General features: G+C 43.9%; 1 protein-coding gene across 2 annotated transcripts in view; it reads left to right on the top strand.

Annotated features, from left to right (window-relative positions):
* CORO1C (coronin 1C) overlaps positions 1–26,479 on the top strand; it is a 103,972-nt gene that overhangs the window by 20,127 nt on the left and 57,366 nt on the right. For both annotated transcript variants that reach the window (XM_073582586.1, XM_073582587.1), the window contains exon 2: positions 19,975–20,174. In XM_073582586.1, coding sequence (XP_073438687.1) covers positions 19,975–20,174 — 200 coding nt within the window. The remainder of the gene's footprint in view (positions 1–19,974; positions 20,175–26,479) is intronic.

Genomic DNA, 26,479 nt, shown 5'->3' with positions numbered 1-26,479 from the left:
TCTCTATGCATGGACTGTAACAGTGACACAGTCGCGACGCATGCAGCTGCGGCGCCAATCAGCTGTTCAGCCGGCACGATCCAGGAAGGCGGGTTCCCTCTGCAGCTTATTCGGTAAGCGCTATAGCTTGCGAATAAGCAGGGAACCGAAGATATTCGCTCAATTTTACTCAACACTAATGACCACATCAATACGACGACCTAATGTTAACGAATTCTGTGTCATATCTGTGGGTTCAAAATGCTCACTATACTCCTGGGTAGAATTCTTGAGGGGTGGGGTTTCCACTGTTTAGGCACATCTGGGGGTCTCCAAATGCTACATGGTTCCAGCCATCTGTTCCAGTCAATTTTGTGTTCAAAAACTCAAACTGTGCCACTTCCCTTCTGAACCCTGCCATACGCCCAAACAGTGGATTTCCCCCACATATGAAATTTTGTGGTCCATTTTCTCCTGATTCCCTTGTGAAAATTAAAATTTGGGTCTAAAGTAAATTTTTTGTGAAAAGTTAAATGTTAATTTTTTTTTTCCTTCCCCATAGCTTTAGTTCTCGTGAAGCATCTGAAGGGTTAATTGACTTCTTGAATGTGGTTTTGATCACCTTGAGGGGTGCAGTTTTTAGAATGGTGTCACTTTTGGGTACTTTGTCATATTGAACCCTCCAGTCACTTCAAATGTGAGATGGTCAGTAAAACTAAAAGGGTTTTGTTGGAAAAATGAGAAATCGCTGGTCAACTTTTAACTCTTATAAGTTCCTAACAAAAAAAAATTGATTCCAAAATTGTGCTGATGTAAACATGTGGGAAATGTTATTTATTAACTATTTTGTGCGATGTAACGCTCTGATTTAAGGGCACAAAAATTAAGTTTGAAAATTGCAAAATTTTGCCTAATGTTTTTTTTTTTTCATAAACTAATAAAGAAATTTTACCACTAACATGAAGTACAATATGTTACGAAAAACAATTTCCAAATCGGTGGGATCCGTTGCCGCGTTCCAGAGCTATAACCTCATAAAGTGACTCTGGTCAGAATTGTAAAAATTGGCTTGGTTACTAAGGTCAAAATTGGTTTGGTCACTAAGGGGTTAAAAACTGGAATAGCACTTTGAAGTGTTGTTTTGTTTCCCCCCCCCCCCCCCCCCTACGGCAAACAGAAGTTTAAAAAAATAAAGTGTGCAGACTAAGGCTGTGTGCCCACGTTGCGTTTCTTAAGCGTTTCCGCCACGTTTTTGCCATAGTATTGCATTGAAACGCTCACTTTTTAGGCTAGTGGCTATGCCCACCATGTGTAAAGTGAGAGCTTCATGTGCGGATGGTACCCAGGGTCTGGAGAAGAGGAGACTCTCCTCCATGCCCTGGGTACCTTATTCCTGTAAAACATAGAATTAAAATAAAAAGTAGGGATATACTTACCCTCTGTCAGTCCCCGGAGTCGTCCCGGCCCTCAGCGGTGCACGCGGCGCTGCCAGCAACTTCTGCTCCTAGAGATGCATTGCGAGAATGAATGACCTCTGACGTAGCGGTCTCGGGGGACCGCTAAGTCATCAGAGGTCATTCACGCAATGCATCCCTGGGAACGGAAGTTGCTTGCAGCACCGCTGAGAGCCAGGAGGACTCCGGGGGGGCCGACAGTGAGATGTGTATATATACTGATGCGTGGGAGAGGTGCCGCCCTTTTGTATCCGTTCGATTCCTGTTCCTGAAGGGCGGATACCCTCTCTCAGGTGGTGCTGTCATGGACAATATATATATATATATATATATATATATATATATTGTCCATGACAGCACCACCTGAGAGAGGGTATCCGCCCTTCAGGAACAGGAATCGAACGGATACAAAAGGGCGGCACCTCTCCCACGCATCAGTTGGTTTCCTGTTCCTAGAGGACAGGACTTCCTTCAGATTGTCCGTCATGGAGTCGTCGAGGGATTCCCAGGCCGGCTGACCGACCCAGGTAGCGGGGGGATCTCCTACCTCGGTCAAGCTCGGGGTCCCTGGAAGCTCCACGGTGGGGCCGGGTAGATCGCCACGGCAGTGGTTGGAGCAGAGGGTCCGGTGGACAGCCGCCTCCAAAGTGCCGGCACCAGGATTTATGTCTGAGCCGGGGGCGCCGTGCCGGCTCCTCTCCGTGCGCTCCCGCGGTCTCAGACGTGCGGCGGAAGGGGCGGGGCCGGGAACGCCGAAACCGGAAGTCGGGTGCCGGCCGGCCTTCCTGTGTGCGAGGCTGTCTGGGGTGGCGGGCGGGGGACTACCGGGTTGGAGGTGCCGCGGCCAGAACCCTGCTGACCCGGACACCGGGAGGCCTTATAAGGCAGGAGGTGACTCTGCTGGGGTGCTTCTGAAGGCCCAGCAATGGATATGACAGAAGCCCCCATAGAGCAGCAGGACGAGGTGCAGGAGCGCCCACAGAAGCAGGCCACGGTGAAGCCTCTTACGAGTGGCCAGAAGAAGAAACAGGGATGAACGAGCGGACAGAGCCGCAGAAGTTCCTCCAGACTAAAGGACCCTCCTGCCTCCCTCCGTGATCCGGTACCTGCCTCATCTGCATGGGTTCTCCGTGAATGTACCCTGATGCAGTGTTCCCTTATGTTTTTCGCAGGGGAGGAAAGCTATGGGAAAACAGAAGCACAGGGAATGTGCCCTCTGTAGTTGCCCCTTGCCAGATGGCCACCCTAAAAAGTTGTCAGCCATGCGTGCGACAAACTGTAGGGGTTGAAAGGGGACGATGGCCCAGGGGTAGATTGACAGGCCCTTACACTCTACCCGTCCATACAGGTAGCGGAAGAAACGCCGGACTTCACCACAAGCCTGAGGGAGATAATCAGGACAGAGATGAAGGCCCTATCTATGATTCTTCTAGGAGGAGAGAAATTAGTTTCTCAGGTTCGGAGTCCTCGGCCACCCCTAGGAACGATGACTCCTCAGATTCCCCGGCCTCCACTTCACCGTCTTCGGAGGAAGACTCTAGCCGATTCTGCTTCCCCTTAGACCAAATGGATAGGATAGTTAAAGCAATAAGGTCCACCATGGGGGTATCAGACGCAAAGCCAGAACTTTCGGCACAGGACATGATGTTCGGGGGTCTAGATCCCAGAAAGCGCAGGGCCTTTCCATTAAATGATAAGGTCCAGAGCCTGATAGGGAATGGAAAATTCAGCAATAAAATTACTGTTTCAAAATTGCTGTATGGTGGTCTTAGATTTAAAAGATGTCTACTACCATATACCCATTCATGCAGCTCATCAGCGTTTCCTCAGAGTGGCGGTTCAGTTAGATGGGTCAGTTCAACATTTCCAATATAAGGCCCCTCTCCTTTGGGGTGGCAGTCGCTCCCCGGTTGTTTACTAAAGTGGTAGCGGAAGTTATGGCCCATCTACGTGAATCAGACTTTCATCCAAGTAGGGGACTACTAGACTTCCTGATTGTAGGGAAAACGGCAAAACATTGTTTGGAACAGCTACAAAAGGGCTATGTCTGCCCTAGAGCGGTTAGGATGGCTGCTTAACATAAAAAAAATCTTGGTTACAGCCGATGAGAGTCCAACAATTCTTGGGCCTGATCCTGGATTCTGAGAAGCAGGAATGCAGTCTGCCTCCGGAGAAGCTTGTTCGCCTACACTATCAGGTCCTGAACGCTTCCAAGAACCCTACCATGTCCCTCAGGGAAGCCATGTCCCTTCTGGGTTTTCTTTCGTCCTGTATCCCGGTGGTCCAGTGGGCCCAGTTTCATGCAAGAACACTACAGGGTGAGGTTTTAGTGCATCAGAGTCCTTGGGGGTTACTTAGAGGTCCAGCTAACCTTGTCCTGAAACACAAGGGAGTCCCTAGAGTGGTGGCTAGACAAGGATAATTTATCCAGAGGGGTTCCCTGGGAGTATGACACATCCCGCATAGTCACCATGGATGCTCATATGGGTGAGATTCTGGTCCAGGGCCTATGGGAGCATCATCAGATAGAAATGTCCTCTAACCTGAAAGAGTTGACAGCAGTAGAGCAGGCAGCTAAGAAGCTACTTGTGTATCTACAGGGCCATCATGTGCGAGTGTTCTCCGACAATCAGGTCACCGTGGCTTATATCAACCACCAAGGCGGGACTCGTTCAAAACCCTTGATGAATGTGGCAGAATGGTTGTTCCGGCTAGCAGAGCAACATTTTCTATCTTTAACAGCTCTACGTATAAAAGGGACAGAAAACACCACGGCAGATTTCTTAAGCCGCAATCTGCTAAAGCAAGCAGAATGGTCCCTAAAAAACTCCATCTTCGACCTGATTGTACAAAAGTGGGGACAACCAGAGGTAGATCTCTTCGCCACCATGGAAAACAGAAAATTAAGACAATTCTGCTCCCTAAATCCCAGAGAGAACCCCCTGGCGGTAGATGCCTTTCTGATAAAGTGGGACTTCAGGCTAGCCTACACCTTCCCTCCCCTATCGCTACTACCCCTGGTGATGAGAAAAAGCAGGAGAGACAGAGCAAGGGTCATAGTTATCGCTCCATTTTGGCCCAGGAGGGCATGGTTCTCATGCCTCAGGACCATGTCGGTGTCCGATCCTTGGGTTCTTCCGGACATCCCGGATCTCCTATCCCAGGGCCCAGTCTTTCATCCTCAGGTGGCTGGCCTACATCTGACAGCGTGGAGTTTGAACGGACACTGCTAAAAGATAAAGGCTTCTCCCCAGACCTGATGAACACCCTACTTAAAAGTAGAAAAATCATTACTACCAAAATTTTTCAGAATTTGGAAGAAATTCCTTCAGAACTCCGGAATAGTCGCTGGGGGTTCAGCACCTATAAACCAGATCTTAGAGTTTCTTCAGAAATGTCTGGACATGGGGCTTTCCACTAGTACCCTTAAAGTACAAGTATCAGCCTTGGGGGGCTTCTTTAGCTGCAACATCGCGGGTAATTACTGGGTCAGTAGATTCATTAAGGCAGCAGGTAGATCCAGGCCAATAGTGAAGGATAGATTCAATCCGTGGGACTTGAACCTAGTCCTCACGGCTATGACAGAAGCTCCATTTTGAACCTATCTCATCAGCTTCCATAAAAAACCTGTCCCTCAAAGTAGCTTTCCTGGTAGCTCTAACCTCAGCTCGTAGAGTAAGCGACATCCAGGCATTATCTAGGCGTCCTTATATACAGTTTAAGGACGATAGGGTAATACTCAGACCTGATCCAGCGTATTTACCTAAGGTAGTTTCTAGCTTTCACAGGACACAGGAAATGGTCCTTCCATCCTTCCTCCCTAATCCAGCTAACGAGAAGGAGGAGAAACTACATACCCTGGATGTTAAGAGATGTCTCATAGAATATCTCGCAGTTACCGATCCCTGAAAGAAAGATAATGCCCTGTTTGTCTCCCATCAAGGCCCTAGGAAAGTGCTTAGAGCGTCAAAAAATACAATAGCCAGGTGGATTAGAGAGGCGATTTCAATAGCATACACCTCAAAAGGCAGACCGGCACCTGGGAAGCTGAGGGCGCATTCCACCAGAGCCATGGCGACCTCGTGGGCCGAGAGATCAGAAGTCTCCATTGACCAGATACTTGGTCCTCACCGAGCACCTTTTTATAGTCATTATAGGCTAGACTTGGGTGCTTCCACAGACCTCTCTTTTGGTATAAGGGTGCTGCATGCTGTAGTCCCTCCCTAAATAGTTATTACTCTCTGTAATTCTCTCAGGTGGTGCTGTCATGGACGACCCAATAAAGTCTTAGTTACTCACCGGTTAACGGTATTTTTCGGAGTCCATGACGGCACCCGTATATTCCCTCTCTTTAGTTTAATTTGGGTGTGCGCTTGGGATGAAGCTGAATGGGAGGAGACACAGATTAGATATTAGAAAAAACTTTTTGACAGTTAGAGTGATCAATGAGTGGAACAGGCTGCCACGAGAAGTGGTGAGTTCTCCTTCAATGGAAGTCTTCAAACAGAGGCTGGACAGACATCTAACTGGGATGATTTAGCGAATCCTGTTTTGAGCAGGGGGTTGGACCAGATGGCCCAGGAGGTCCCTTCCAACTCTACGATTCTATGATTCTATGATTCCTCTTGTATATACCCACTGGTGCTAATTAAGTAGCGATAGTATTGTACATAAATCATGCCATTAACCTTGGAGGTCCTCTTGTGCTCTGTAATCCAACTGATGCGTGGGAGAGGTGCCGCCCTTTTGTATCTGTAGGTTTCCTGTTCCTGAAGGGCGGATCCAATCTCTCAGGTGGTGCTGTCATGGACTCCGAAAAATACCATTAACCGGTGAGTAACTAAGACTTTTTTACATTCTACCTTTTTTGCGGGAAAACTCATTAAAATGCCGCATGTGTTTTTCCTTCGGTGGGGGAGTTGCAGAAATGCTGTGGAAAATTCCGCAGCATTTCTGCAACGTGGGCACATAGCCTAATACTTTTTTGTTTTCGCTCCTGTGTTTAAAGGGAACATCATGTCATCTGACTTATGCTGCTCAACTGCAGGTGGCATCAACCAGTTTGACTGCATAATTTTAGCCAAATATATTTTTAGAGGAAATATAGTTTGAAGATCCAGCTAGGGACCATAGCTGGAATTAAGACTCTTCTGGCACCGCATAAATTTCATTTTTCTGTTTGTAATGAACTGGAAAGTCAAGTTTCCACTGCAAATGTGAAGAAATCCTTAAAAACAAAACGTTTTGTTGATTGTCCACCAGTTTCTAATCCTAGCCTGAAACATTTGTTTCAAGATATCTACATTTAGTACCTGGTTAGTAAACACTATATTATTAACCTATGTTGCACAAACTGTTAAAGGGGTTCTCCAATACTAGGACAATCCCCTTCTTGATCCAGATGTTTGGCCCCATGACAGCACTCCCTTTCCTGGGGCTCACATACGGTTTTGTGAGATGTGGTGCCCCGCACCCAATCGGCGCTAGCGTCGGTCTCGGCTTTTGAACGAATTGAACATGAACAGGAAGTCGGAGATCAGCTGCAGCCCTGACTTCCTCTTCATGTCCAATTTGTACGAAGGCGACAGTAAAGGGGGGTTTACACATAGCGATATCGCTAGCAATATCGCTAACACGTCACTGATTTTGTGACGTTATAGCGATATCGGTAGCGGTATTGCTATGTGTGATACTTACCTCCGACCGGCTTCCCTGCTGGTTATCGCTGATCGCGCGAGATTGTCCGGCTCCATTTCTCGTCGTCAGCTTCCTGCTGTGACGACGAGCGACGCGTGGAGGCGGGCGGGAGGACGCCAGGATCGCTGTGTGTGAAAGGTGAGTATCGTGCGCTGCGTCGCTGCTGCATCGCTGTGAGATCTTTCTGTATGAAAGCTCACTAGCGATCATTTAGTGATGCACCAGCGATCCTGACCGGGTCGGATCGCTGGTCGGATCGCTGGTGCATCGCTAAATGTAAAAGGGCCTTTACGCCAGTGCTGATCTGGCACCACGTGTCATACAACCGCACATGAGCCCCAGGACCGCAACTGCTGACACCGCTGGAACGGCGCCAGGAGGGGAGTATATGGCTGTTTTTTTTTTTTTTTGTTTTGTTTTTTTAATTGGGGCCAAACATTTAGGTCAAGAAGTAGTTGTCTGGTTGGCAACTACTGTGGCTGTTGACTTTTGAGAAGTAATACGCTCCAACTTTGAAATTACAACACCAGAAAGGAAAATATGTGGTATTATGGAAATGGGATAGATAGACATGTTAATGATATGCAAAGTATGAGAAAATAGACACAATGCAGGACATATCGAGATGTTTAGAAAATTAGAAATGCTTGCACTTGCGTCTTGTCGTGCTTTAAGTGAGGAATTTTCTACATTTGCACTAGGGCAAACAAGTTCTCAACGTCTGCTGCTGACAGCTCCCATTGCAATTGCCAATCAGTGATGTGACAGATGTGCTGGATGGTAAATGAGTCCATGGATGCTGCAGGCCATGGTAGCATGTTTAGGCCATGCAGGCTACTTTTCCTAGCACGAGCAACATGCATCCTGGTATCGTCGTATTGTATAATGGCTCTGGGATCCTCGTGAAGGCCTCTTCGTGGTGTTACCCATGTGGTCTTCAACTATTGCATCCAAAAAAAAAGCAGGAGTTCTCAGTGAATAGGAAAGGCTGCCAATCCAGCCTCCATTGCCATCTTGCTCTGCATCCAATGATGGCTTTTGAGAGCAGTAGCGTGAGGTCAAAGGAATACTTTTACACTATAGCTTGTAGCCCAATATCATGCAAATGCCCTCTCCTGCTTTATGGGGTGTTCTGTTTGACATTTTAGGCTTAGTATGTAAAGGTCTCCAAACATGTCTCCAATTGAGCATGTCTGAGACATCATTGGTCTGCAAATGCAAAGGTAGCTGCTAGCAGTGAATCTTTTAGATCTGGTTGCCTAAGTATACTCATTGATCTAATGCCAAGGCATGAAAGTGCATATATATTTGCATGAGGCACTTAAACTCAACTGTTTCCCTGCTTTCCCTGTTCAAAACAGCTGACATGTGCTGGAAAAGATGTAGGCTCACTGCCAGAACCCGCACATCAAAGGGGGAGACACGACATGTGCCGTACTAGTACGGCGTATGTCGTGAAGGGATTAACATGCCTATCCATCTGTGATTTTTATCACTGCACAGCTTTTTTTTTTTTTTTTTTGCTTGTCTTTAAAGGCTTGGAAGCAAGTGGCAGCCTTGTAGAAAATCATGCAGGTAGAGTAAAGCTATGTGCAAATTTGAAGATAAATCAGTATTTTTGTGGATGATGATCAATAGTGAAATACTCAGCAATGGTATATGGGCAGCATGGTAAGGATGCCATGGTTCTGTATAAATCTATAGCTCCAATGCAATTTTTGCTTTTCATCCCCAAACTATCTTTCATTGCGTCGACAGCTGGTGACTATTGTTTTAACATATTTTTCCACTGACTGTAAATGAAATGTCAAAACATGAAAATTGCTCAAAGCAGTTTTTACAGCAACTGCTTAATACCGTATATAATGTCAAAGCTCAGAAAATGATTTCTCCAGAAGTGATCTTTCTAACATGCTGTCCTCGCCAGAGCAATCTACAAGCATGTTCATCTTTGACTGGTTTTCAGAGTCTTGATCTTTTATCAGTGTTGTAATGGCCATCTGCCAGAAAGGGGAAAAAGATTAAATAAGACTTCATGTTAAATCATATAGGACTGCCACAATGGCTGAAGCATCCTCTTTATATTGCATAGTGCTAAAACAAAGAAAACATGGCATGAAATGCTTCTCTTCCCCTTGTAATGCCCCCAACTTTACAAAATATTTAGTCACTTCCCTATCTTAAATCCACATCCTCTGCTGTTCCCAAAAGGAAGCGTATCATGAAGTTCGTATGACTCCAATATAATTACCAAGCACAATCCGACTTCTGTGTTATATCATATGACATTGCCTCTTTTTCAGCAAATACACGTATATGTTTAAAATCCAGTTCTTTAGAGGATCAAGCATGGCCAGCCTTGCTTTCAAGACCTCAGAAATAAGCCTTCAGTTATGCCTCACTGTAAAGATAAAGGACATTTTTGACAGGGTTTAAAGGGGTTCGAAATTATAAAAAGTACTCCTCATACAAAGGGAAATATATTTCGTGAACATGGAATCCTGAGTTTTTATTCAATATACTTTAAAAAAAACAAAAAAAAAACCCACCAATCTCATACAGATCACCATATCCCTAACAATACTTTGCGCCTCTCGCAAAAAATGTTAGATTATCAAATGTGTAATTCAAAACGATTGCTAGTCATTCATATTGTAAGGAGAAATAACACTCCCTATAAGATTGGAAATTATATACTTATCGTATTAGTCTTTTGCCTCAATGCTTTTCCCCATCTTTATGGTTCATCAGGAGGCTTAGGATAAAGATAGATGGTTACTTGAATAGTAGATGGTCCAAAGCTATGATAGGCTTTCACCAACCCATTCTGGTGTCTACCACATGTGGGTTTTAAATATGGCTCCATATCTTGGAAATGGCACAATCAAACGCCCCTTAGTAAAATCTTCGACATGTGTTGAAGGTCTGTGTCCCTGGATGCAGAGTGTGCCTGTGTGGGCAGGGAGTCTACCTACCAAAAGATAGGTTGCTCGTCATTTGTGTATGCGTGATGACCTCTTCAGCGGGGTGGTGATAATCGCCATGCTGGATGTCCGCATGCATGATAACGTCTGCAGAAGCGGCGGTGCTACGAGTCCAACTGCTGGCGGCCTGGTTAAAGGAGTCAATTGAGTCCTCAATTAAGTTTATGCACATTCTTCTTTCTGAGGAGATAAAGATTGCAGATTCAACTAAAAAATTAAAAGTCCTAACTGAAAAAGCCCAAAAACGTCTTAAATATGGTCCCAACTTTAACAGACGCAAAAACATCCTACAGACATCATAGAAGAAATTCCAGTTAATTTTGAAATAAAGGAAACAATTTACTCGTGACCTGGGTGAATTCAAGAAGAACCAAGCAGATACCTCTTCATCAAAACAAACCAATGATATATCATCTGATATCGACACTGGGAGAACAGAGGGAGAGAATAATGTAACTTTTCGTGGAAGGGGAAGACCACATAAGTCAGTTGTGGACACTGAGGAGTCAATCCAGACAGGGTCATGGAAGAAGCCACCAACAGGCTCAGATTCGAGATCTTTGTCTCCATACTCCTCAGCATTGCATTTTTTCTTTTTTATATTTTATACTAGCTGAAGAGCCCGGCGTTGCCTGGGCAAAGTAACCAACTGTGGTTAGTTATAACAAATTATAATGATTATATTGCACGTAAAAGCCGTGCATCTAATCCTATGTGATACTGACTGCTGAGCCGTGTATCTAATCCTTTGTGATACTGTCTGCTGAGCCGTGTATCTAATACTATTCTGTGTGCTGAGCTGCGTATCTAATACTATTCTGTGTGATACTGTCTGCTGAGCTGCATATCTAATCCTCTCCTGTGTGATACTGACTGCTGAGCTGCGTATCTAATCCTATCCTATGTGATACTGTCTGCTTAGCCGTGTATCTATTCCTATCCTGTGTGATACTGACTGCTGAGCCGTGTATCTAATCCTATCCTGTGTGATACTGGGCTCCCCCTGCAGTCTGTGTCAGAGGGTGGTCTGTGTTGGCACGGTAATGTTATTTCCAGCTTTAGGCTGTGTGCACATGATGCAGATTTGCAGCGGTTCCGCAGCGGATTTTACCCCGCAGAAACGTTGCATTTCTGCATTGTGATGTACAGTAGCCTTAAAATCAATGTAAAAAAAAAAAAACGCTGTGCAGACGCTGCAGATTTTTCCTCTGTACAAAATCTGCAGCATGTTACTTCTTTTGTGCGGTTTTCCATCCCCCCTGTATCCAAATCCGCAGGGGGAAAACCGCGATGGAAAACCGCATGAAAAATGGAAGAAATCCGCAAGAAAAATGCAGGTCATTTGACCTGCGGATTTCTTCCATTCTGCGCGGAAAAATCCGCAGGGCCAAAAAGTACGTGTGCACTCAGCCTTACAGAAGGACAATAACCCCATAGAAATGATAAGAATAATAGGCCTCAGTTACCACCACTGTCTCCAAAGAAAACTGTTGCTGATAGCAACCAATCACAGCTCATTTTTCATCTTTTAAACAGCTCTGGGACAGCGTGGCGACTTTTGTGTTTCGACTTTTATCCGGCGAGGTTGGTGTATGTGTGGTGAAATGTGTGCTGAGGGTGGTATATGTGCTGAAGCACATGGTAGTGTGGTGCATTTTGTGTGTGTTCATATCACCGTGTGTGGTGAGTATCCCATGTCAGAGCCCCACCTTGGCAACTGTATGGTATATACTGTTTGGTGCCATCGCTCTCATTCTTTAAGTCCCCCTTGTTCACATCTGGCAGCTGTCAATTTGCCTCCAACACTTTTCCTTTCACTTTTTCCCCATTATGTAGATAGGGGCAAAATTGTTTGGTGAATTGGAACGTGTAGGGTTAAAATTTCACCTCACAACATAGCCTATGACGCTCTAAAGGCCCTTTTACATTTAGCGATGCACCAGCGATCCGACCAGCGATCCCACCCGGTCAGGATCGCTGGTGCATCGCTAAATGATCGCTAGTGAGCTTTCATACAGAAAGACCTCACAGCGATGCAGCAGCGACGCAGCGCACGATACTTACCATTCACACACAGCGATCCAGACGTCCTCCCGCCCGCCTCCACACGTCGCTGGACGTCACAGCAGGAAGTCTCAGCAGGAAGCGCCCGACGAGAAATGGAGCCGGACATTCTCGCGCGATCAGCGATGGACAGCGGGGGAGCCGGTCGCTGGTAAGTATCACACATAGCGATATCGCTAGCAATATCGCTATAACGTCACAAAACCAGTGACGTTTTAGCGATATTGCTAGCGATATCGCTTAGTGTAAAACCCCCTTAAGGGTCCAGACGTGTGACTGTGTGCAAAATTTTGTGGCTGTAGCTACGACGCTGCGGATGCCAATCCTTGACATTCATTCATTCATTCATTCATTCATTCATTCATTCATTCATTCATTCATTCATTCATTCATACACACACACACACACACACATACATACACATTGAGCTTTTATATGTTATAGACCACCTAAGGGCTACAATCCGAGGAAAAAGCTCTAATGGATCAGGGACAAATTAAAAATCTGACATCCCATGATCTTAGAAGGGAGTATTGCACAGTACTATGTAAGGGACTCAATTTTGTACCCACAAACCCATTTAATTGTTTAAACTGGGTCAAAGATCTTAATATTTTCGGATGCATTCTTAAATGGAGGCTTTTTTTTCTGTCAGTACCATAATTGCCAACTGTCATCGACTGGGACTATTGAACGACGACATTGAGTTATCAGACACTTCTTGAAAAACTGAGGGATCAGGGTCCATTTACTGATCTTAAGAGGATGCCCCCTGAACAATGAGGTTACAAGTATTGACATCTTTGCAATCTTGACCAGAACTTCCTCTACTAGTTTTAAAAACCACAATCCTCAGTGTATGGCCAGAGCCAGACTTGCAAGTACAATGTGAGAAACTTGCGCATCAATACCTGGCACTGCCACCGGCATTTGGGACTGGAGTTTGCGGCTGCATGTATTCTCATGCCGCAGCATGCTCCAGTCCTGAGCGGCAGAGGCGGTTATTGATGCAAGTTTCTCGCATTGCAATTGTAAGTCTGACCTTGGCCTATCTGTGGAAGAGTCTTCGGTTCCGACTAGATAGAGGGGGGGGAAACAAGAAATCATAAATTCATCAGTCAAAGGGGGGAGCAATCTTGTTCAGTTAAACCACTCAAAATATCTGATGTCTCGCTCTTTTTTTAGATGACCCCAACACGTATGAGAACCTGCTGACTGACCCAACACACAATCCATAAAGGTTATCTGAGACATGTGTAATGACTCTGTATCCTAAGGTGCTGGAATATACATCGACAAAATATTGCGTACCTTTGTCACCTCACTCTCAACGTATGCCCAGATACATCACATCTGCTTAAGTTATTGGAGGGAGTAACTATAGAGGAGAATACCGTTTTGGCCTCCATTGATGTGGAGACCCTCTATTGTAGGATCCTACACAAACCAGAGCTTTTGGTGGTTTAACACCGTAAAATGTTTGAGCATAATAAATTTATCCGTGAACTCCTATAATCTGACACATTGTTTTCTTTTTGGTGGGAGGTACCTCCACTAGCTCATGGGTACAACAATGGGGAATCCTTGTTCTCTGATGTACACAAATTTATTTGTGGGCTGGTGGGAGGAGGAGGGTATGTGGTGTCATCTGTTTGTTAGCTTGTGGGCCAGATACATGGACGATATCCTTACCCTGTGGTCTGACCCAGAGTCTGACTTCAGACTTTTTGTAGAATCCCTAAACATCAATACATTGGGTCTGAGATTCACTTTGAATGTCATAAACAGTGTGCCATTATGAGGGAGAAGGATGGTAATATTGGAACATACATACACTGCAAACCCACAGCCACAAATAGCCTTATAAAATAAGATGGTCACCACCCACTGCCCCTCAAAAAGGGAAACCTCACAGGCCAGTTCCTCCACAACAGGAGGAACTGCTCTAAAAAAGTGTTCAAAAGGCAAGCTGATGACCTTTATTGGAGATTTTGAGATGGGGGGCTATCCACACCAGGTCCTTGATACATCCTATTCCTCTGCTTTGAATAAAGGACTATGGCCACGTTCACACTTTGAGTATTTTAATTTTTTACCCCAGGATTTGTAAGCCAAAGCCAGGAGTGGGTGATAAATGCAGAAGAGGTGTAAATGTTTCTATTATGCTTTTCCTCTGACCATTCCACTTCTGGTTTTGGCTTACAAATACTGGGGTAAAAAACTCACCAAATACTCAGTGTGTGCACATGACCTATATCTCCTTTCCCACCAAAAAGAAAAACTAAATACTAATGTCGGTAGAATGTCATACGTCCCAATCAATCAAGCAGATGGGGTGGAATCGCCTCTCTCACTGGGCTAAATTTGCTCCAGACTGCAGTTTAGCGGATGAGAATAGGTGCATGGTTGCACAAACAATACATTTACCTTACCAGCAGATGTGCCGTTTCCACTCAACAACAGTATTTTCTGAAGTATTGTAAGCTAATGTGAATTAAAACCACATGGTATTTAGGGATTGTCTTTTTTTTAATTTTTTTCTATTTTGCTTTTTCCATGGTTTTACCCAACTTGCCACTTCAATGAGGATAAACCACAGCATTAAAAAGCATGTGAAAAGTTTGATATGAAATGATGACATGCATTTTTTTCTGATTCGCCACTACATTAGTGTACATAATTTTTTTACAGATTGAATGTATACTTGTGGGCACAATCCTAGCGTTAATAGCATTAAATTTAATGCACCGATTATTTTAATGCTAAACTATTCTAGAATTTGTGTTCTAAATCCATGAACATAAATATAGCAATGCTGTACGATTCCTGATAAAAGCTGGTCCTTTAATTGTAACAAGTGCCGGAGCCACTGTTGGATGACTAGCTCTTCTATAAAGCTTTGGGAGTCCTCAGTGGTTGATATCTTTTTAATGGTTAACTGTAAAGATGGTAACAAATTGCAAGCTTTCGAGACTACTCTTTGTATTCACCCTCGAGAAAGCAGCGTCGTGCTATAAACTGAACCTGGACATAAAAGGGGAACGCTTTTCGTAGGTGGATTACGGATTTTGTGTGGGTACTGAGTGGCTGTTACCGAAGATGGTAATCTTTCAAAGAGCAGTGTGCGGCTGAAACCTATTTTTGGGCTTAGAAATGTGTTTGAATGTTAATCCTCTTGTATGTATAACAAACTGCGGTGTTTTTGGCATTTATAGTACCCTATGGCGCTGGAGAATAAGGTAGCTGAAAACTGCTTTTTCAGGACATGCAGCAGGGTGCCATCTGTTCCTCAAGCATTTAAATATGTTGCAAATATCCCAAGCCAGGAATGCTCACTAGACCAAACAGTGCTCTAGGTTTGTGGCTATCCGGACCTCCTGGACTCTTGGGAATAATTTTTGATAACACTCTGCTGTCTTTTTTTTTTTTTTTTTTTTTTCTTCTCCCCTTTCCATGGTCTTTACTAACTAGCATAATATCTCCATAATGGCTGACACAATTGATCAAGAATCTGATGTGATAATGAATGATATACACAAGTGTTTTTTTTTTTTTTCTTTCTGGCAGTGTAGAGGTTACTCTTCGCTTGCATGCGGGCGGTTGAACTGTTTCCAGCTCTAATTGGCTGCGTATCAGTGGCAGGCGCTTCTTTTATTCTCTTCTTGAAGTCTCTGCAGATCTGATGTCACTACTGCCCTATGTCATAGGAAGAGCAGGGTCTACAAATGCTAGATGTATGCAATACATACACTTTACACTTGGTTTCTTTTTAAATATTGTACACTAGCCTAAGACGGCTCTATGGAAATATACACCTAGAGCTCTCTGCCCAGGCACCTGATTTGTGATTGCTGATTTTCTACCCTTACTTTAAAGTTCCCTTTGTGTAATAAGAATTGAGGTTACACTGTGTTTCCTAATCTGTGGTTATGCTATAATAATAATCATAATCCTCTTTATTTACGGTATATAGCGCCAACTTATTCCACAATGCTTTAGTTTAACAGTTCTTACACAGCAGTCATAAGTAACAATGTTAAAGATAATACAATAATTAAAGCTCAATAAGACGACCCTGCTCGCAAGAGCTTACAATCTACAATGATGTGAGGGGTGACAAAGTACAGGTGCGTATTTACAATGAGGGTCTGGCCATCTTGCTATGATTGATAGCAGTTCCTACTAGTGTCTTTGTAGTCATACACACTACAGAAGACATGGTCCCAATTCATCAAAGATTTTACGTCCAAAAAAGAGGCATAATTTTCAAAGCTATAATCAAAATTTTGTCACAACTTATAAAGTTGTCCCAAATATTTTGACTCTTGATATTTTAATGCCAGTTTTTCCCAACTCAGCTGAGATGAGCAGAGCTGGGAGGGTACGTGGCAGGGAAGTGACTTCCTGGCAAGTTGTTGAGGTCCCTATCTCAGAAATCTCACTGACTGGAATAAGATTTATTGGCTGTTGCACAGTGCATGCCACTTGTCAGACGCCCCAGATTTATGAATCGGGAGCGTCTGACACCACCACACTCAATCAAGATTGGTGAGAAAATCGCTGGGTTTTGATGAATTGGGGACTAAAGGCTCGATACATCAAGACCTGTGGTGTTCACCCAGCCTTGATGAGGAGATGCGCTAAAGTCATATGGATATACTCCTGATTCATGAAGAGGGGTATGGCTCCTCATGATTTAGGAATGCTGGACAAGTGGCATACACCTTTGCATGTGCCTCATCACAAATCCTACTCCAGCCCCTGCAAGACTTGTGATGTAGTGAATGCTGTAGCTTGATGAATTTGAAGAGCTGTGGTCACCACAACTCTACTCAATTTGTCTGTTTGCGCCAAAACGTTGCATAATTTTAGTGCAATGACCCGTTGTGCCAGTATTAAGCAATGTTTTTAAAACAATATCAACAAGGCACCCATAGAAAAACCAAAGTAATGGGCCCAACTCCCATAGTATCATTTTTTTGCAGATGTATTCCATCGAAGCTACTCGACGCTGCAGTGCTATCCTTGACGTGGGAAGGCAGGGTAGCCACCAGTGGTTTTAGAAAAAAAATCTATAATCTGACAAGCAGCTTCACACATTTAAGCCCCCGTTACACACTGCGATATCACTAGCAATATCGCTGTAAAGTCACCGATTTTGTGACGTTGCAGCGATATTGCTAGCGATATCGCTGCATGTGATACTTACCTCCGACCGGCTCCCCTGCTGGTTATCGCTGATCGCGCGAGAAGCTGCTGGACCATTCCACTTCCTGCTGTGCTTCCTGTGGCGCCGACGAGCGACGCGTGGAGCCGGGCGGGAGGACGCAGGATCGCCGCGTCTGACAGGTAAGTAGCGATCCCCGTCCCCAGCGATGTCGCTGGTGAGATCTGCCTGTGTGGCAGCTCACTAGCGACCACCTAGCGATGTACCAGCGATCCTGACCGCGTCATATCGCTGGTCGGGATCGCTGGTGAGTCGCTAGGTGTAACGGTACCCTTACTTCCCTGACATGAAAGGCCTACCCGGGGCATCAAGGTCTTTTTTTTTTTTTTTTTTTTTAAATTCGTTTATTAAACCATAAGCAGTTATATAATACACACATTTAGTATATGATAAGCTTGATACAAAATATACATATGCTCAGATAACATGAAAATGTGAATCATAATGTGTGCATCAGTTGTATATAAATAAAGCAAAATATAATACCAATTGAATCACAATAGCGTTGTCATTGTGCCAATAATGAAACCTGCCTAGCTTCTAAATCCTACCTACGTCTACAAAAACATAAACATCAACAAGGTCTTTATGCACTTTTGGAACCAAAACGTTGGTAAACGTGGTTTTGCCTGTACTATAGTATCCATGCTTTTTGGGGGATAATGTTTTCTTCATATGCTTTGACTATTATGTCCACAAGCTCCTGCTGGTAGGCTGTTACAGGGTTGAAGTTGAGTGTTGTGTGTTTTTTAAATTTTTTTTTTTAAATAGACCTTCTCTGAAAGCAATTTGTTGGCCTGTTTCTCTTAGATCGTTCGGCCACATAACTTTATTTTCGCCTTTGTCAGCTGATTGGATTGTAAAATCAGTCCAACTTTGGATTTCTTTCAATGGCCCTATCCTTCTGTCTCTTGACAGGGGATTTTGGGTTACAAGGAGAAACCTGCCCACAGGCCGCCCCAAGGCACAAATATGTTTCTCATCGTAGAGACAGACTTTTTGTGCTTGGGGGCGGCATGTGGACAGGTCTTTCCTTGGTTTCTCTAGCTTAGAGCAGGAAGATAAGACTGCTTACAGTCCCGCCCTGGAGCACGAGCTTCTCATTAACTGAAAACTTATAACACTGATTACACAAGAACTACAAGACAGATTTCTTCACCCCAGATATCCTTTTCATCAGTATGACGGCACCAACCTGACAGTGTCTGTAGGTTACTTGGCAAAATCCTGCTGACAGGTTTGCTTTAAAGAAGGCTTTAGTTAATCAGCATCTCTTATGTTTCCAGTTATTTGGCATCACGTGAAAGAAGCTGTTTGGGGCTCCTTAAAGGGGTTGTCCCATAGATATCATATATTGCCTATCCACAGGATGGATGAAAATGTGTGATAGGTCTTTGACCCCTACCAATATAAAGAGTAGAAGTTCCAAAATCCTCTTGAATGTTATGTTCATTGTATGCAGGAATGGTGGCAGTGTCGGACTGGGGTGCTAAGGGCCCACCAGTGACTGACTTTGAGGGGGCCCACTTTTCACCTGCATACAAATACTACACAACCCTTGTTCACAAATGTACCTATATCGCTATATAATAATAAACTGGATAATGTGGTTAATGAATTATATGCTGCTTTTTTTCTGTACAAAGTGAATTATGCCAAGGACTGCCCATACAGTGGGATTGGGGGCCCAGATCTGCACAGGGGCCCATCAGGGGATTCCCCTGTTACCCTATGGGCCAGTCCGAGCCTGAATGGTGGTGAGAATTGCACACTAAGTCTTCATTCATACAGCGGACTTTGGACCACTATTTTTTGGGGTTCAATGGAGGCTTGTTAGCAGTTGAATTCTCAGCGATCGTAAACTTATCGCCTATAGATGGGTGATCCATGTTTCTAGGACAAACTTGTTGGAAATTAGGAACTTTCTTGATCTTTGAACCCATTTTTTCCACTTAATCTTTAGTTTTGGAATCACTTTAGTCCAACCTTTTCACTTCCTAAATCCATACTTGGCAAAGTGTTTTTTTTTTTTCCTTTTCACATACTCCGGATTTTAAAGGTAGAGGCTTACTGGCCCGTTTATGTGTACAGGTTTAGGGACACGTGTGGATCTACAGTAATGAGTAATATTTTGCCTGATTAGCAGAGCATCCATTATTATAAAATGCAATAGGGTGAGTAAAAAAATCCAGAGTGTATTTCTCACCCATCAAAGTCCACAAATGTTCACTGTTCATATGACTGTAATTTTAGAGTTCTGCTAAATTGCTGTCAACCAGAATTTGGGTAATCGCCTACGTTAATGATAGAGCCGTTACTGCTTCAACCTCGCCCTCAAATTTAGCTTTGTAACACTTTTGCCTTGCAGGTAAGCTTTCATAGAAATTACTCAATGCTTACTTTAATGAGCCATGTTAGAATTGGTAGTACCAGTGTACAGGATGACAGATAAACACTTTGTACTCCAAAAACACCGGCCATGTCCTTAATTGCCCTGAGCATTATCGCAGTATTGTTTATGCATTGTATACATACTGACCTTATTTCACTTTTTTTGTCCGTTTACAGAAGCAATGAGGCGTGTGGTTCGACAAAGTAAATTCCGGCATGTCTTTGGGCAGGCCGTGAAGAATGATCAGTGCTACGATGACATCAGAGTTTCCCGTGTTACCTGGGATAGCTCCTTCTGTGCTGTTAACCCCAAATTCGTTGCCATAATAATAGAAGCCAGCGGTGGTGGAGCTTTCCTGGTGCTGCCATTACAAAAGGTAATTTAAAAGAACTTTTTGCTTTTTCCAATTTATAGCTGCGTTTTTTCAACCTAGGATGCATGCTTGTACTTCCAATTTGAGTTATTTGCTTACAGTAAGTGATTTCTGAACTTATTTTAGTCCAAATGCTCTAAACAGAAAACCAAGTAACAAAAACAGGGGATTATTATTACATCACCCTTTGTCTGTTGTGCTGAGGCCAATTCCCAAATAAGATGATCCTATCCCTTATTGAACATCCAAAGTCTTTGTGACTATAATGGCACTTTTGAACTAGTGGTGGCACATGAATTCAGATATATATGTGGAAACAGGTTTAAAAATCATACTAGTCTTTCTAACTTGAATGTAAATTGAGAGCTGCATGCTCGTTAAATGGCTGTTGGCTGAATAATCGTTTAGGTGACCGCTATCTGTCCCAACTCCTCCATGCACTGGAATGCTCGGCCTCCCATAAACACTAGACTATCGCCAGATCCTGGCGGGATTGGCCGCCTTCAGTATAATGTGTATGGAGATGTTTACAGTTGCAGCATTCGGGCTTACGAACCCATGTGCTCATCAGTGGAGAAGATGCATTTAGTTTTTTCTCTTGGTTTATATAGTGTAGTTTATATAAACAGAAGTGCCTTCATACGCCTTAATGAGAAGTCTTAATAGTGCGCTTGTCTTAAACTCCTACCCATAAGCTTTGAAGATCTCACCTTTTGTGAGCCTTGATGTGTGTAATCTTGCAGGACTATGAGCTTCCTTGTTAGGATGGGTTTATTTCTCCTTACCAACTTTAAAAATGTCAGTATTCTTGCACTTATTTTTATTGTAAAATGACTTGTTTACACGTTCAGTGTTTCTTGAGCCCTTTTTTTTTTTTGTCTTCAATTTTTCTAAAATGCCTGGCAGAAAGTGTGTGTGTCACTTCTTTGACACGTCTCCTGATGGAAAATGCTCCATACTAGGCACTGTTAAATCAATAGCTTACTTAAAGGGAATCTGCCACCCCATTTTTTGACTATCAGCTGCCGGCACCAACATCAGGGGCTTATCTACAGCATTCTGTAATGCTGTAGATAAGCCCCCGATGTAACCTGAAAGTGAAGAAAAACAAGTTATATTCTACTCACCCAGTGGCGGTCTGGTTTTGGTCCGATGGGTGTCCCGTTCCGGCGCCTCCCATCTTCTAGCAGTGACATCCTCTTCTTTGCTTCCCGTCGCGCCTCCTGCGCAGGCGCACTGCTCTGCCCTATCAAGGGCAGAGCAGAATCCTGCAGTGCGCAGGTGCCGGGAAAGGTCAGAGAGATCCGGCGCTTGTGCAGTACAGGACTCTGCCCTGCCCTCAACAGGGCTGAGCAGTGTGCCTGCGAAAGAGCCACGACGGGAAGCAAAGAGGATGTCAGTTAGAAGATGGGAGGCAGCGGGCCGTGACACCCATCGGACCAAAACCGGACCCGGACCGCCCCTGAGTGAGTATAATATAACTCGTTTTTCTTCTCTTTCAGATTATACCGGGGGCATTACAGAATGCTGTAGGTAAGCCTCTGATGGCGGTGACTGCAGCTGATAGTCAAAAAATGGGGTGACAGATTCCCTTTAAAAATGTCTAAGGGAAAAAAAAACTCTTCCAAAATGCTTTGTAAAGTCATAATTTATATAGCGCCAACACGTTCCGCAGCACATTACAATTACACTATGTTCACACATTGCATGTTTGCAGGTTTTTTGTAATGCACATTTTAAGCTTTGATGTACAGTACCATCAAAAAGTATGTGATTTCAGAAATCTCATGCAATTTTTTAATTTTTTCTTTTTTTTTTTTTCTTTCCCTGACTGAATTGGGAAAACTGCAGCATGTCACTTCTTCTGTCAGCGTGTTTGCAGATTTTTTTTTTTTTTTTTTTTTTTTCCCCATAGAAAGCAATGAGTAAGTGCAAAAACGCAGTTATCAGGTTTTGCTTTGTTCAATGGCCACAGTCTGGATGTTGCATTAATTCACCAAAGGGACCTACTGCAAAAAAAACTTGGGTTGCATGGTATAGGATTTTTTTTTTCTCTGACCTTTTGTGTATTTATAAGCAAGGAAATAAGTGGTACGCTGGCCATGTGGAGCCCGAAATAACACAAAGTTTGTCCTCTATTCTAGTCATTAGGGGCATACAGGAGCATTAGAGTGTTCACCAGGAGCTTTTCCTAGCTTATAACTTCTGCCAAGTGTACAAAGCAGGGTTGCCTTTATGTCCTTGTCAGCCATCCAGAACCAATAATGCATGGCCTGCTTTATGGCTAGCGCACATTGCAGAACTCTTGGGCATGAAGCCTCAAATCCATGCACTGCCAGACCCAGTGTGTATGGGGATGGTCTACCAATTTTTATATGAATTTTGAGCTATATGGAGGTACAATTGTGTCCATATACAGTGGGGGAAAAAAAGTATTTAGTCAGTCAGCAATAGTGCAAGTTCCACCACTTAAAAAGATGAGAGGCGTCTGTAATTTACATCATAGGTAGACCTCAACTATGGGAGACAAACTGAGAAAAAAAAATCCAGAAAATCACATTGTCTGTTTTTTTTTCATTTTATTTGCATATTATGGTGGAAAATAAGTATTTGGTCAGAAACAAGCAATCAAGATTTCTGGCTCTCTCAGACCTGTAACTTCTTCTTTAAGAGTCTCCTCTTTCCTCCACTCATTACCTGTAGTAATGGCACCTGTTTAAACTTGTTATCAGTATAAAAAGACACCTGTGCACACCCTCAAACAGTCTGACTCCAAACTCCACTATGGTGAAGACCAAAGAGCTGTCAAAGGACACCAGAAACAAAATTGTAGCCCTGCACCAGGCTGGGAAGACTGAATCTGCAATAGCCAACCAGCTTGGAGTGAAGAAATCAACTGTGGGAGCAATAATTAGAAAATGGAAGACATACAAGACCACTGATAATCTCCCTCGATCTGGTGCTCCACGCAAAATCCCACCCCGTGGGGTCAGAATGATCACAAGAACGGTGAGCAAAAATCCCAGAACCACGCGGGGGGACCTAGTGAATGAACTGCAGAGAGCTGGGACCAATGTAACAAGGCCTACCATAAGTAACACACTACGCCACCATGGACTCAGATCCTGCAGTGCCAGACGTGTCCCACTGCTTAAGCCTGTACATGTCCGGGCCCATCTGAAGTTTGCTAGAGAGCATTTGGATGATCCAGAGGAGTTTTGGGAGAATGTCCTATGGTCTGATGAAACCAAACTGGAACTGTTTGGTAGAAACACAACTTGTCGTGTTTGGAGGAAAAAGAATACTGAGTTGCATCCATCAAACACCATACCTACTGTAAAGCATGGTGGTGGAAACATCATGCTTTGGGCCTGTTTCTCTGCAAAGGGGCCAGGACGACTGATCCGGGTACATGAAAGAATGAATGGGGCCATGTATCGTGAGATTTTGAGTGCAAACCTCCTTCCATCAGCAAGGGCATTGAAGATGAAACGTGGCTGGGTCTTTCAACATGACAATGATCCAAAGCACACCGCCAGGGCAACGAAGGAGTGGCTTCGTAAGAAGCATTTCAAGGTCCTGGAGTGGCCTAGCCAGTCTCCAGATCTCAACCCTATAGAAAACCTTTGGAGGGAGTTGAAAGTCCGTGTTGCCAAGCGAAAAGCCAAAAACATCACTGCTCTAGAGGAGATCTGCATGGAGGAATGGGCCAACATACCAACAACAGTGTGTGGCAACCTTGTGAAGACTTACAGAAAACGTTTGACCTCTGTCATTGCCAACAAAGGATATATCACAAAGTATTGAGATGAAATTTTGTTTCTGACCAAATACTTATTTTCCACCATAATATGCAAATAAAATGAAAAAAAACAGACAATGTGATTTTCTGGATTTTTTTTTCTCAGTTTGTCTCCCATAGTTGAGGTCTACCTATGATGTAAATTACAGACGCCTCTCATCTTTTTAAGTGGTGGAACTTGCACTATTGCTGACTGACTAAATACTTTTTTTCCCCACTGTACCTAATGACCGAACAAAGAATAGATGCTATGTGTACCTTTTTTTACTTGGCCGCACAGTTCAGTGCGCCTTTCCACCTACTTGTTTTGCAATTATCTCTGCCCACTCCCTCTTCCTTGATTGACCCCCACGGCTTTACAAGAGTCAGTTAATGGTGGAGATGGAAGTACGGTAGGTGGGAAGGAATACTGTACTGGTCCAGGGTGCTCGGAGTGCTTGTGCTTAGTTTGAACAGTCATTTTGTGCTGACAAGTTCTATATAAATTTGGGCATATGCATTGTTTCTTGTTTCTATCTTGTTTGGGTCAGTTTGAGCTTGTGATCTTTCTATTAGAAGTGAAGGCTTTGCTTTCTTTTCTTGCTGTTAAGAGCTTAGAAATTCTTGTGGAACATATTGGGGCTCTATCCTTAAAGGAGATTATAGTCACCACAGATCTGATTCTAGAAGAAGCTTTTAGGGTATGTGCACACGTTGCGGATTCTGCTGCGGATCTGCAGCAGTTCCACAGACAGTGTACAGTACCATGTAAGTCTATGGGATTTATCATCTGCAGTGCACATGCTGCGGTTTTTTCACTGTCAATTCTTCGGATTCCGATGCTGTTTGACACCTATTCCATTGTCCAGGTGTCAAACCGCAGGGGAAAACCGCTGGCCAATCCGCAGGAAAACCGCAGGTCACTTTACTTGCGATTTTATCTGCGGATCCGCACGGAAAAATCCGCTGGTGAATTCACAGCGTGTGCACATAGCCTTAGAACGTTTCAGTATGTGCATGCCATATTGGCAAGTACAAGGGCCTGACCTTTTTTATGCCTCTCCCTCCTATGTAATCATGCAATCCTAAGCAATGACACCATGTTTTAGAGCTGAGGTATTGGCTTATAGCTGGAAGATGCAAATATGGGGACTAAATAATGGAAATCTACCACATTATTAGGAAATGTAATGAGTTCCAGGTTGGAAAGATGCTGTTTAGTTTTCACTCAGTCCTTCATTCTCTGAAATATTAATTTAAGACCTTTTCAGAATATTTAATATTTGGTGCATCATGTTGGTGTATCTGCATTGTTACTGATGGATGCCTCTCATGCATTTTCTATTAGGGTTTTGGCAAAAAAAAAAATTGCAAAACACTTAAAAATGTCGCAAATTTTTTATGCAACATAGAGCTGTAGAAAATATTGTGACTTACTGTTTGTATAGGCATGCAATCCCAACTAATCTGACTGAAGTCTTGGAGATTTAATTTTTCCCTGGGCAGTTGTGTTAGCAAGGGGGTATGTCCAATGCCGTTGAGCTCCTGTACTGATTTTTGGACCTCCACAGTGCATGGGCAGAAGATTATCTCTTGACCACCTCTTTCAAGGCCATCTGCCCACGATCTGGAACTAGCAGCGCTTTGGACGCAAGTAACGCCACGTGTTCACTGAACCGTGCGCATTTACCGCATCCAATACATTGTACGGGTGAGATTTCTCTTGCATAGACATGTGTTTTTGCAAGAGAACTTGGCACACTGCGGTCTGGAGGGACGCGCAGCATGTTGGTGTCTGCTGGTGATCCGCAGGTGACTATAAACACAAAGTGTACATGGGATTTCTAGAAGTCCCATCCACTATGCTGCCACAGCTGAGCGATGGAGGTTGGACGCTGCATAAATACGCAGCGTCAAGCCCGCAGCACTTACTGATCCAGGGCACATACCCTAAAACCTCCATTAAAGCTGTCATTGATTTACCTATTGCTTGGGGCACATGGGATTTCATGCACCCATAGAATTTAGGTTGTTGTAGGTAGTTATGGAATGCACTTATGGCAAAATTTAGATGGTGAGAGAGGAGTGATGAAAGAATCATAGAATCATAGAATCGTAGAGTTGGAAGGGACCTCCTGGGCCATCTGGTCCAACCCCCTGCTCAAAGCAGGATTCGCTAAATCATCCCAGTCAGATGTCTGTCCAGCCTCTGTTTGAAGACTTCCATTGAAGGAGAACTCACCACTTCTCGTGGCAGCTTGTTCCACTCATTGATCACTCTAACTGTCAAAAAGTTTTTTCTAATATCTAATCTGTGTCTCCTCCCATTCAGTTTCATCCCATTGCTTCTAGTCTTTCCTTGGGCAAATGAGAATAAAGTTGATCCTTCTACAATGTGACAGCCCTTTAGATATTTGTAGACAGCTATTAAGTCTCCTCTCAGTCTTCTCTTTTGCAAACTAAACATTCCCAAATCCTGCAACCTTTCCTCATAAGACAGGGTTTGCAGACCGGTCACCATTCTGGT

The sequence above is a fragment of the Dendrobates tinctorius genome, unplaced genomic scaffold (genome assembly GCF_039654945.1).
Source record: "Dendrobates tinctorius isolate UK_male_01 unplaced genomic scaffold, ASM3965494v1 ptg000073l, whole genome shotgun sequence".
Classification (NCBI taxonomy): domain Eukaryota; kingdom Metazoa; phylum Chordata; class Amphibia; order Anura; family Dendrobatidae; genus Dendrobates; species Dendrobates tinctorius.
This window is presented reverse-complemented; position numbering and strand designations above follow the sequence as displayed.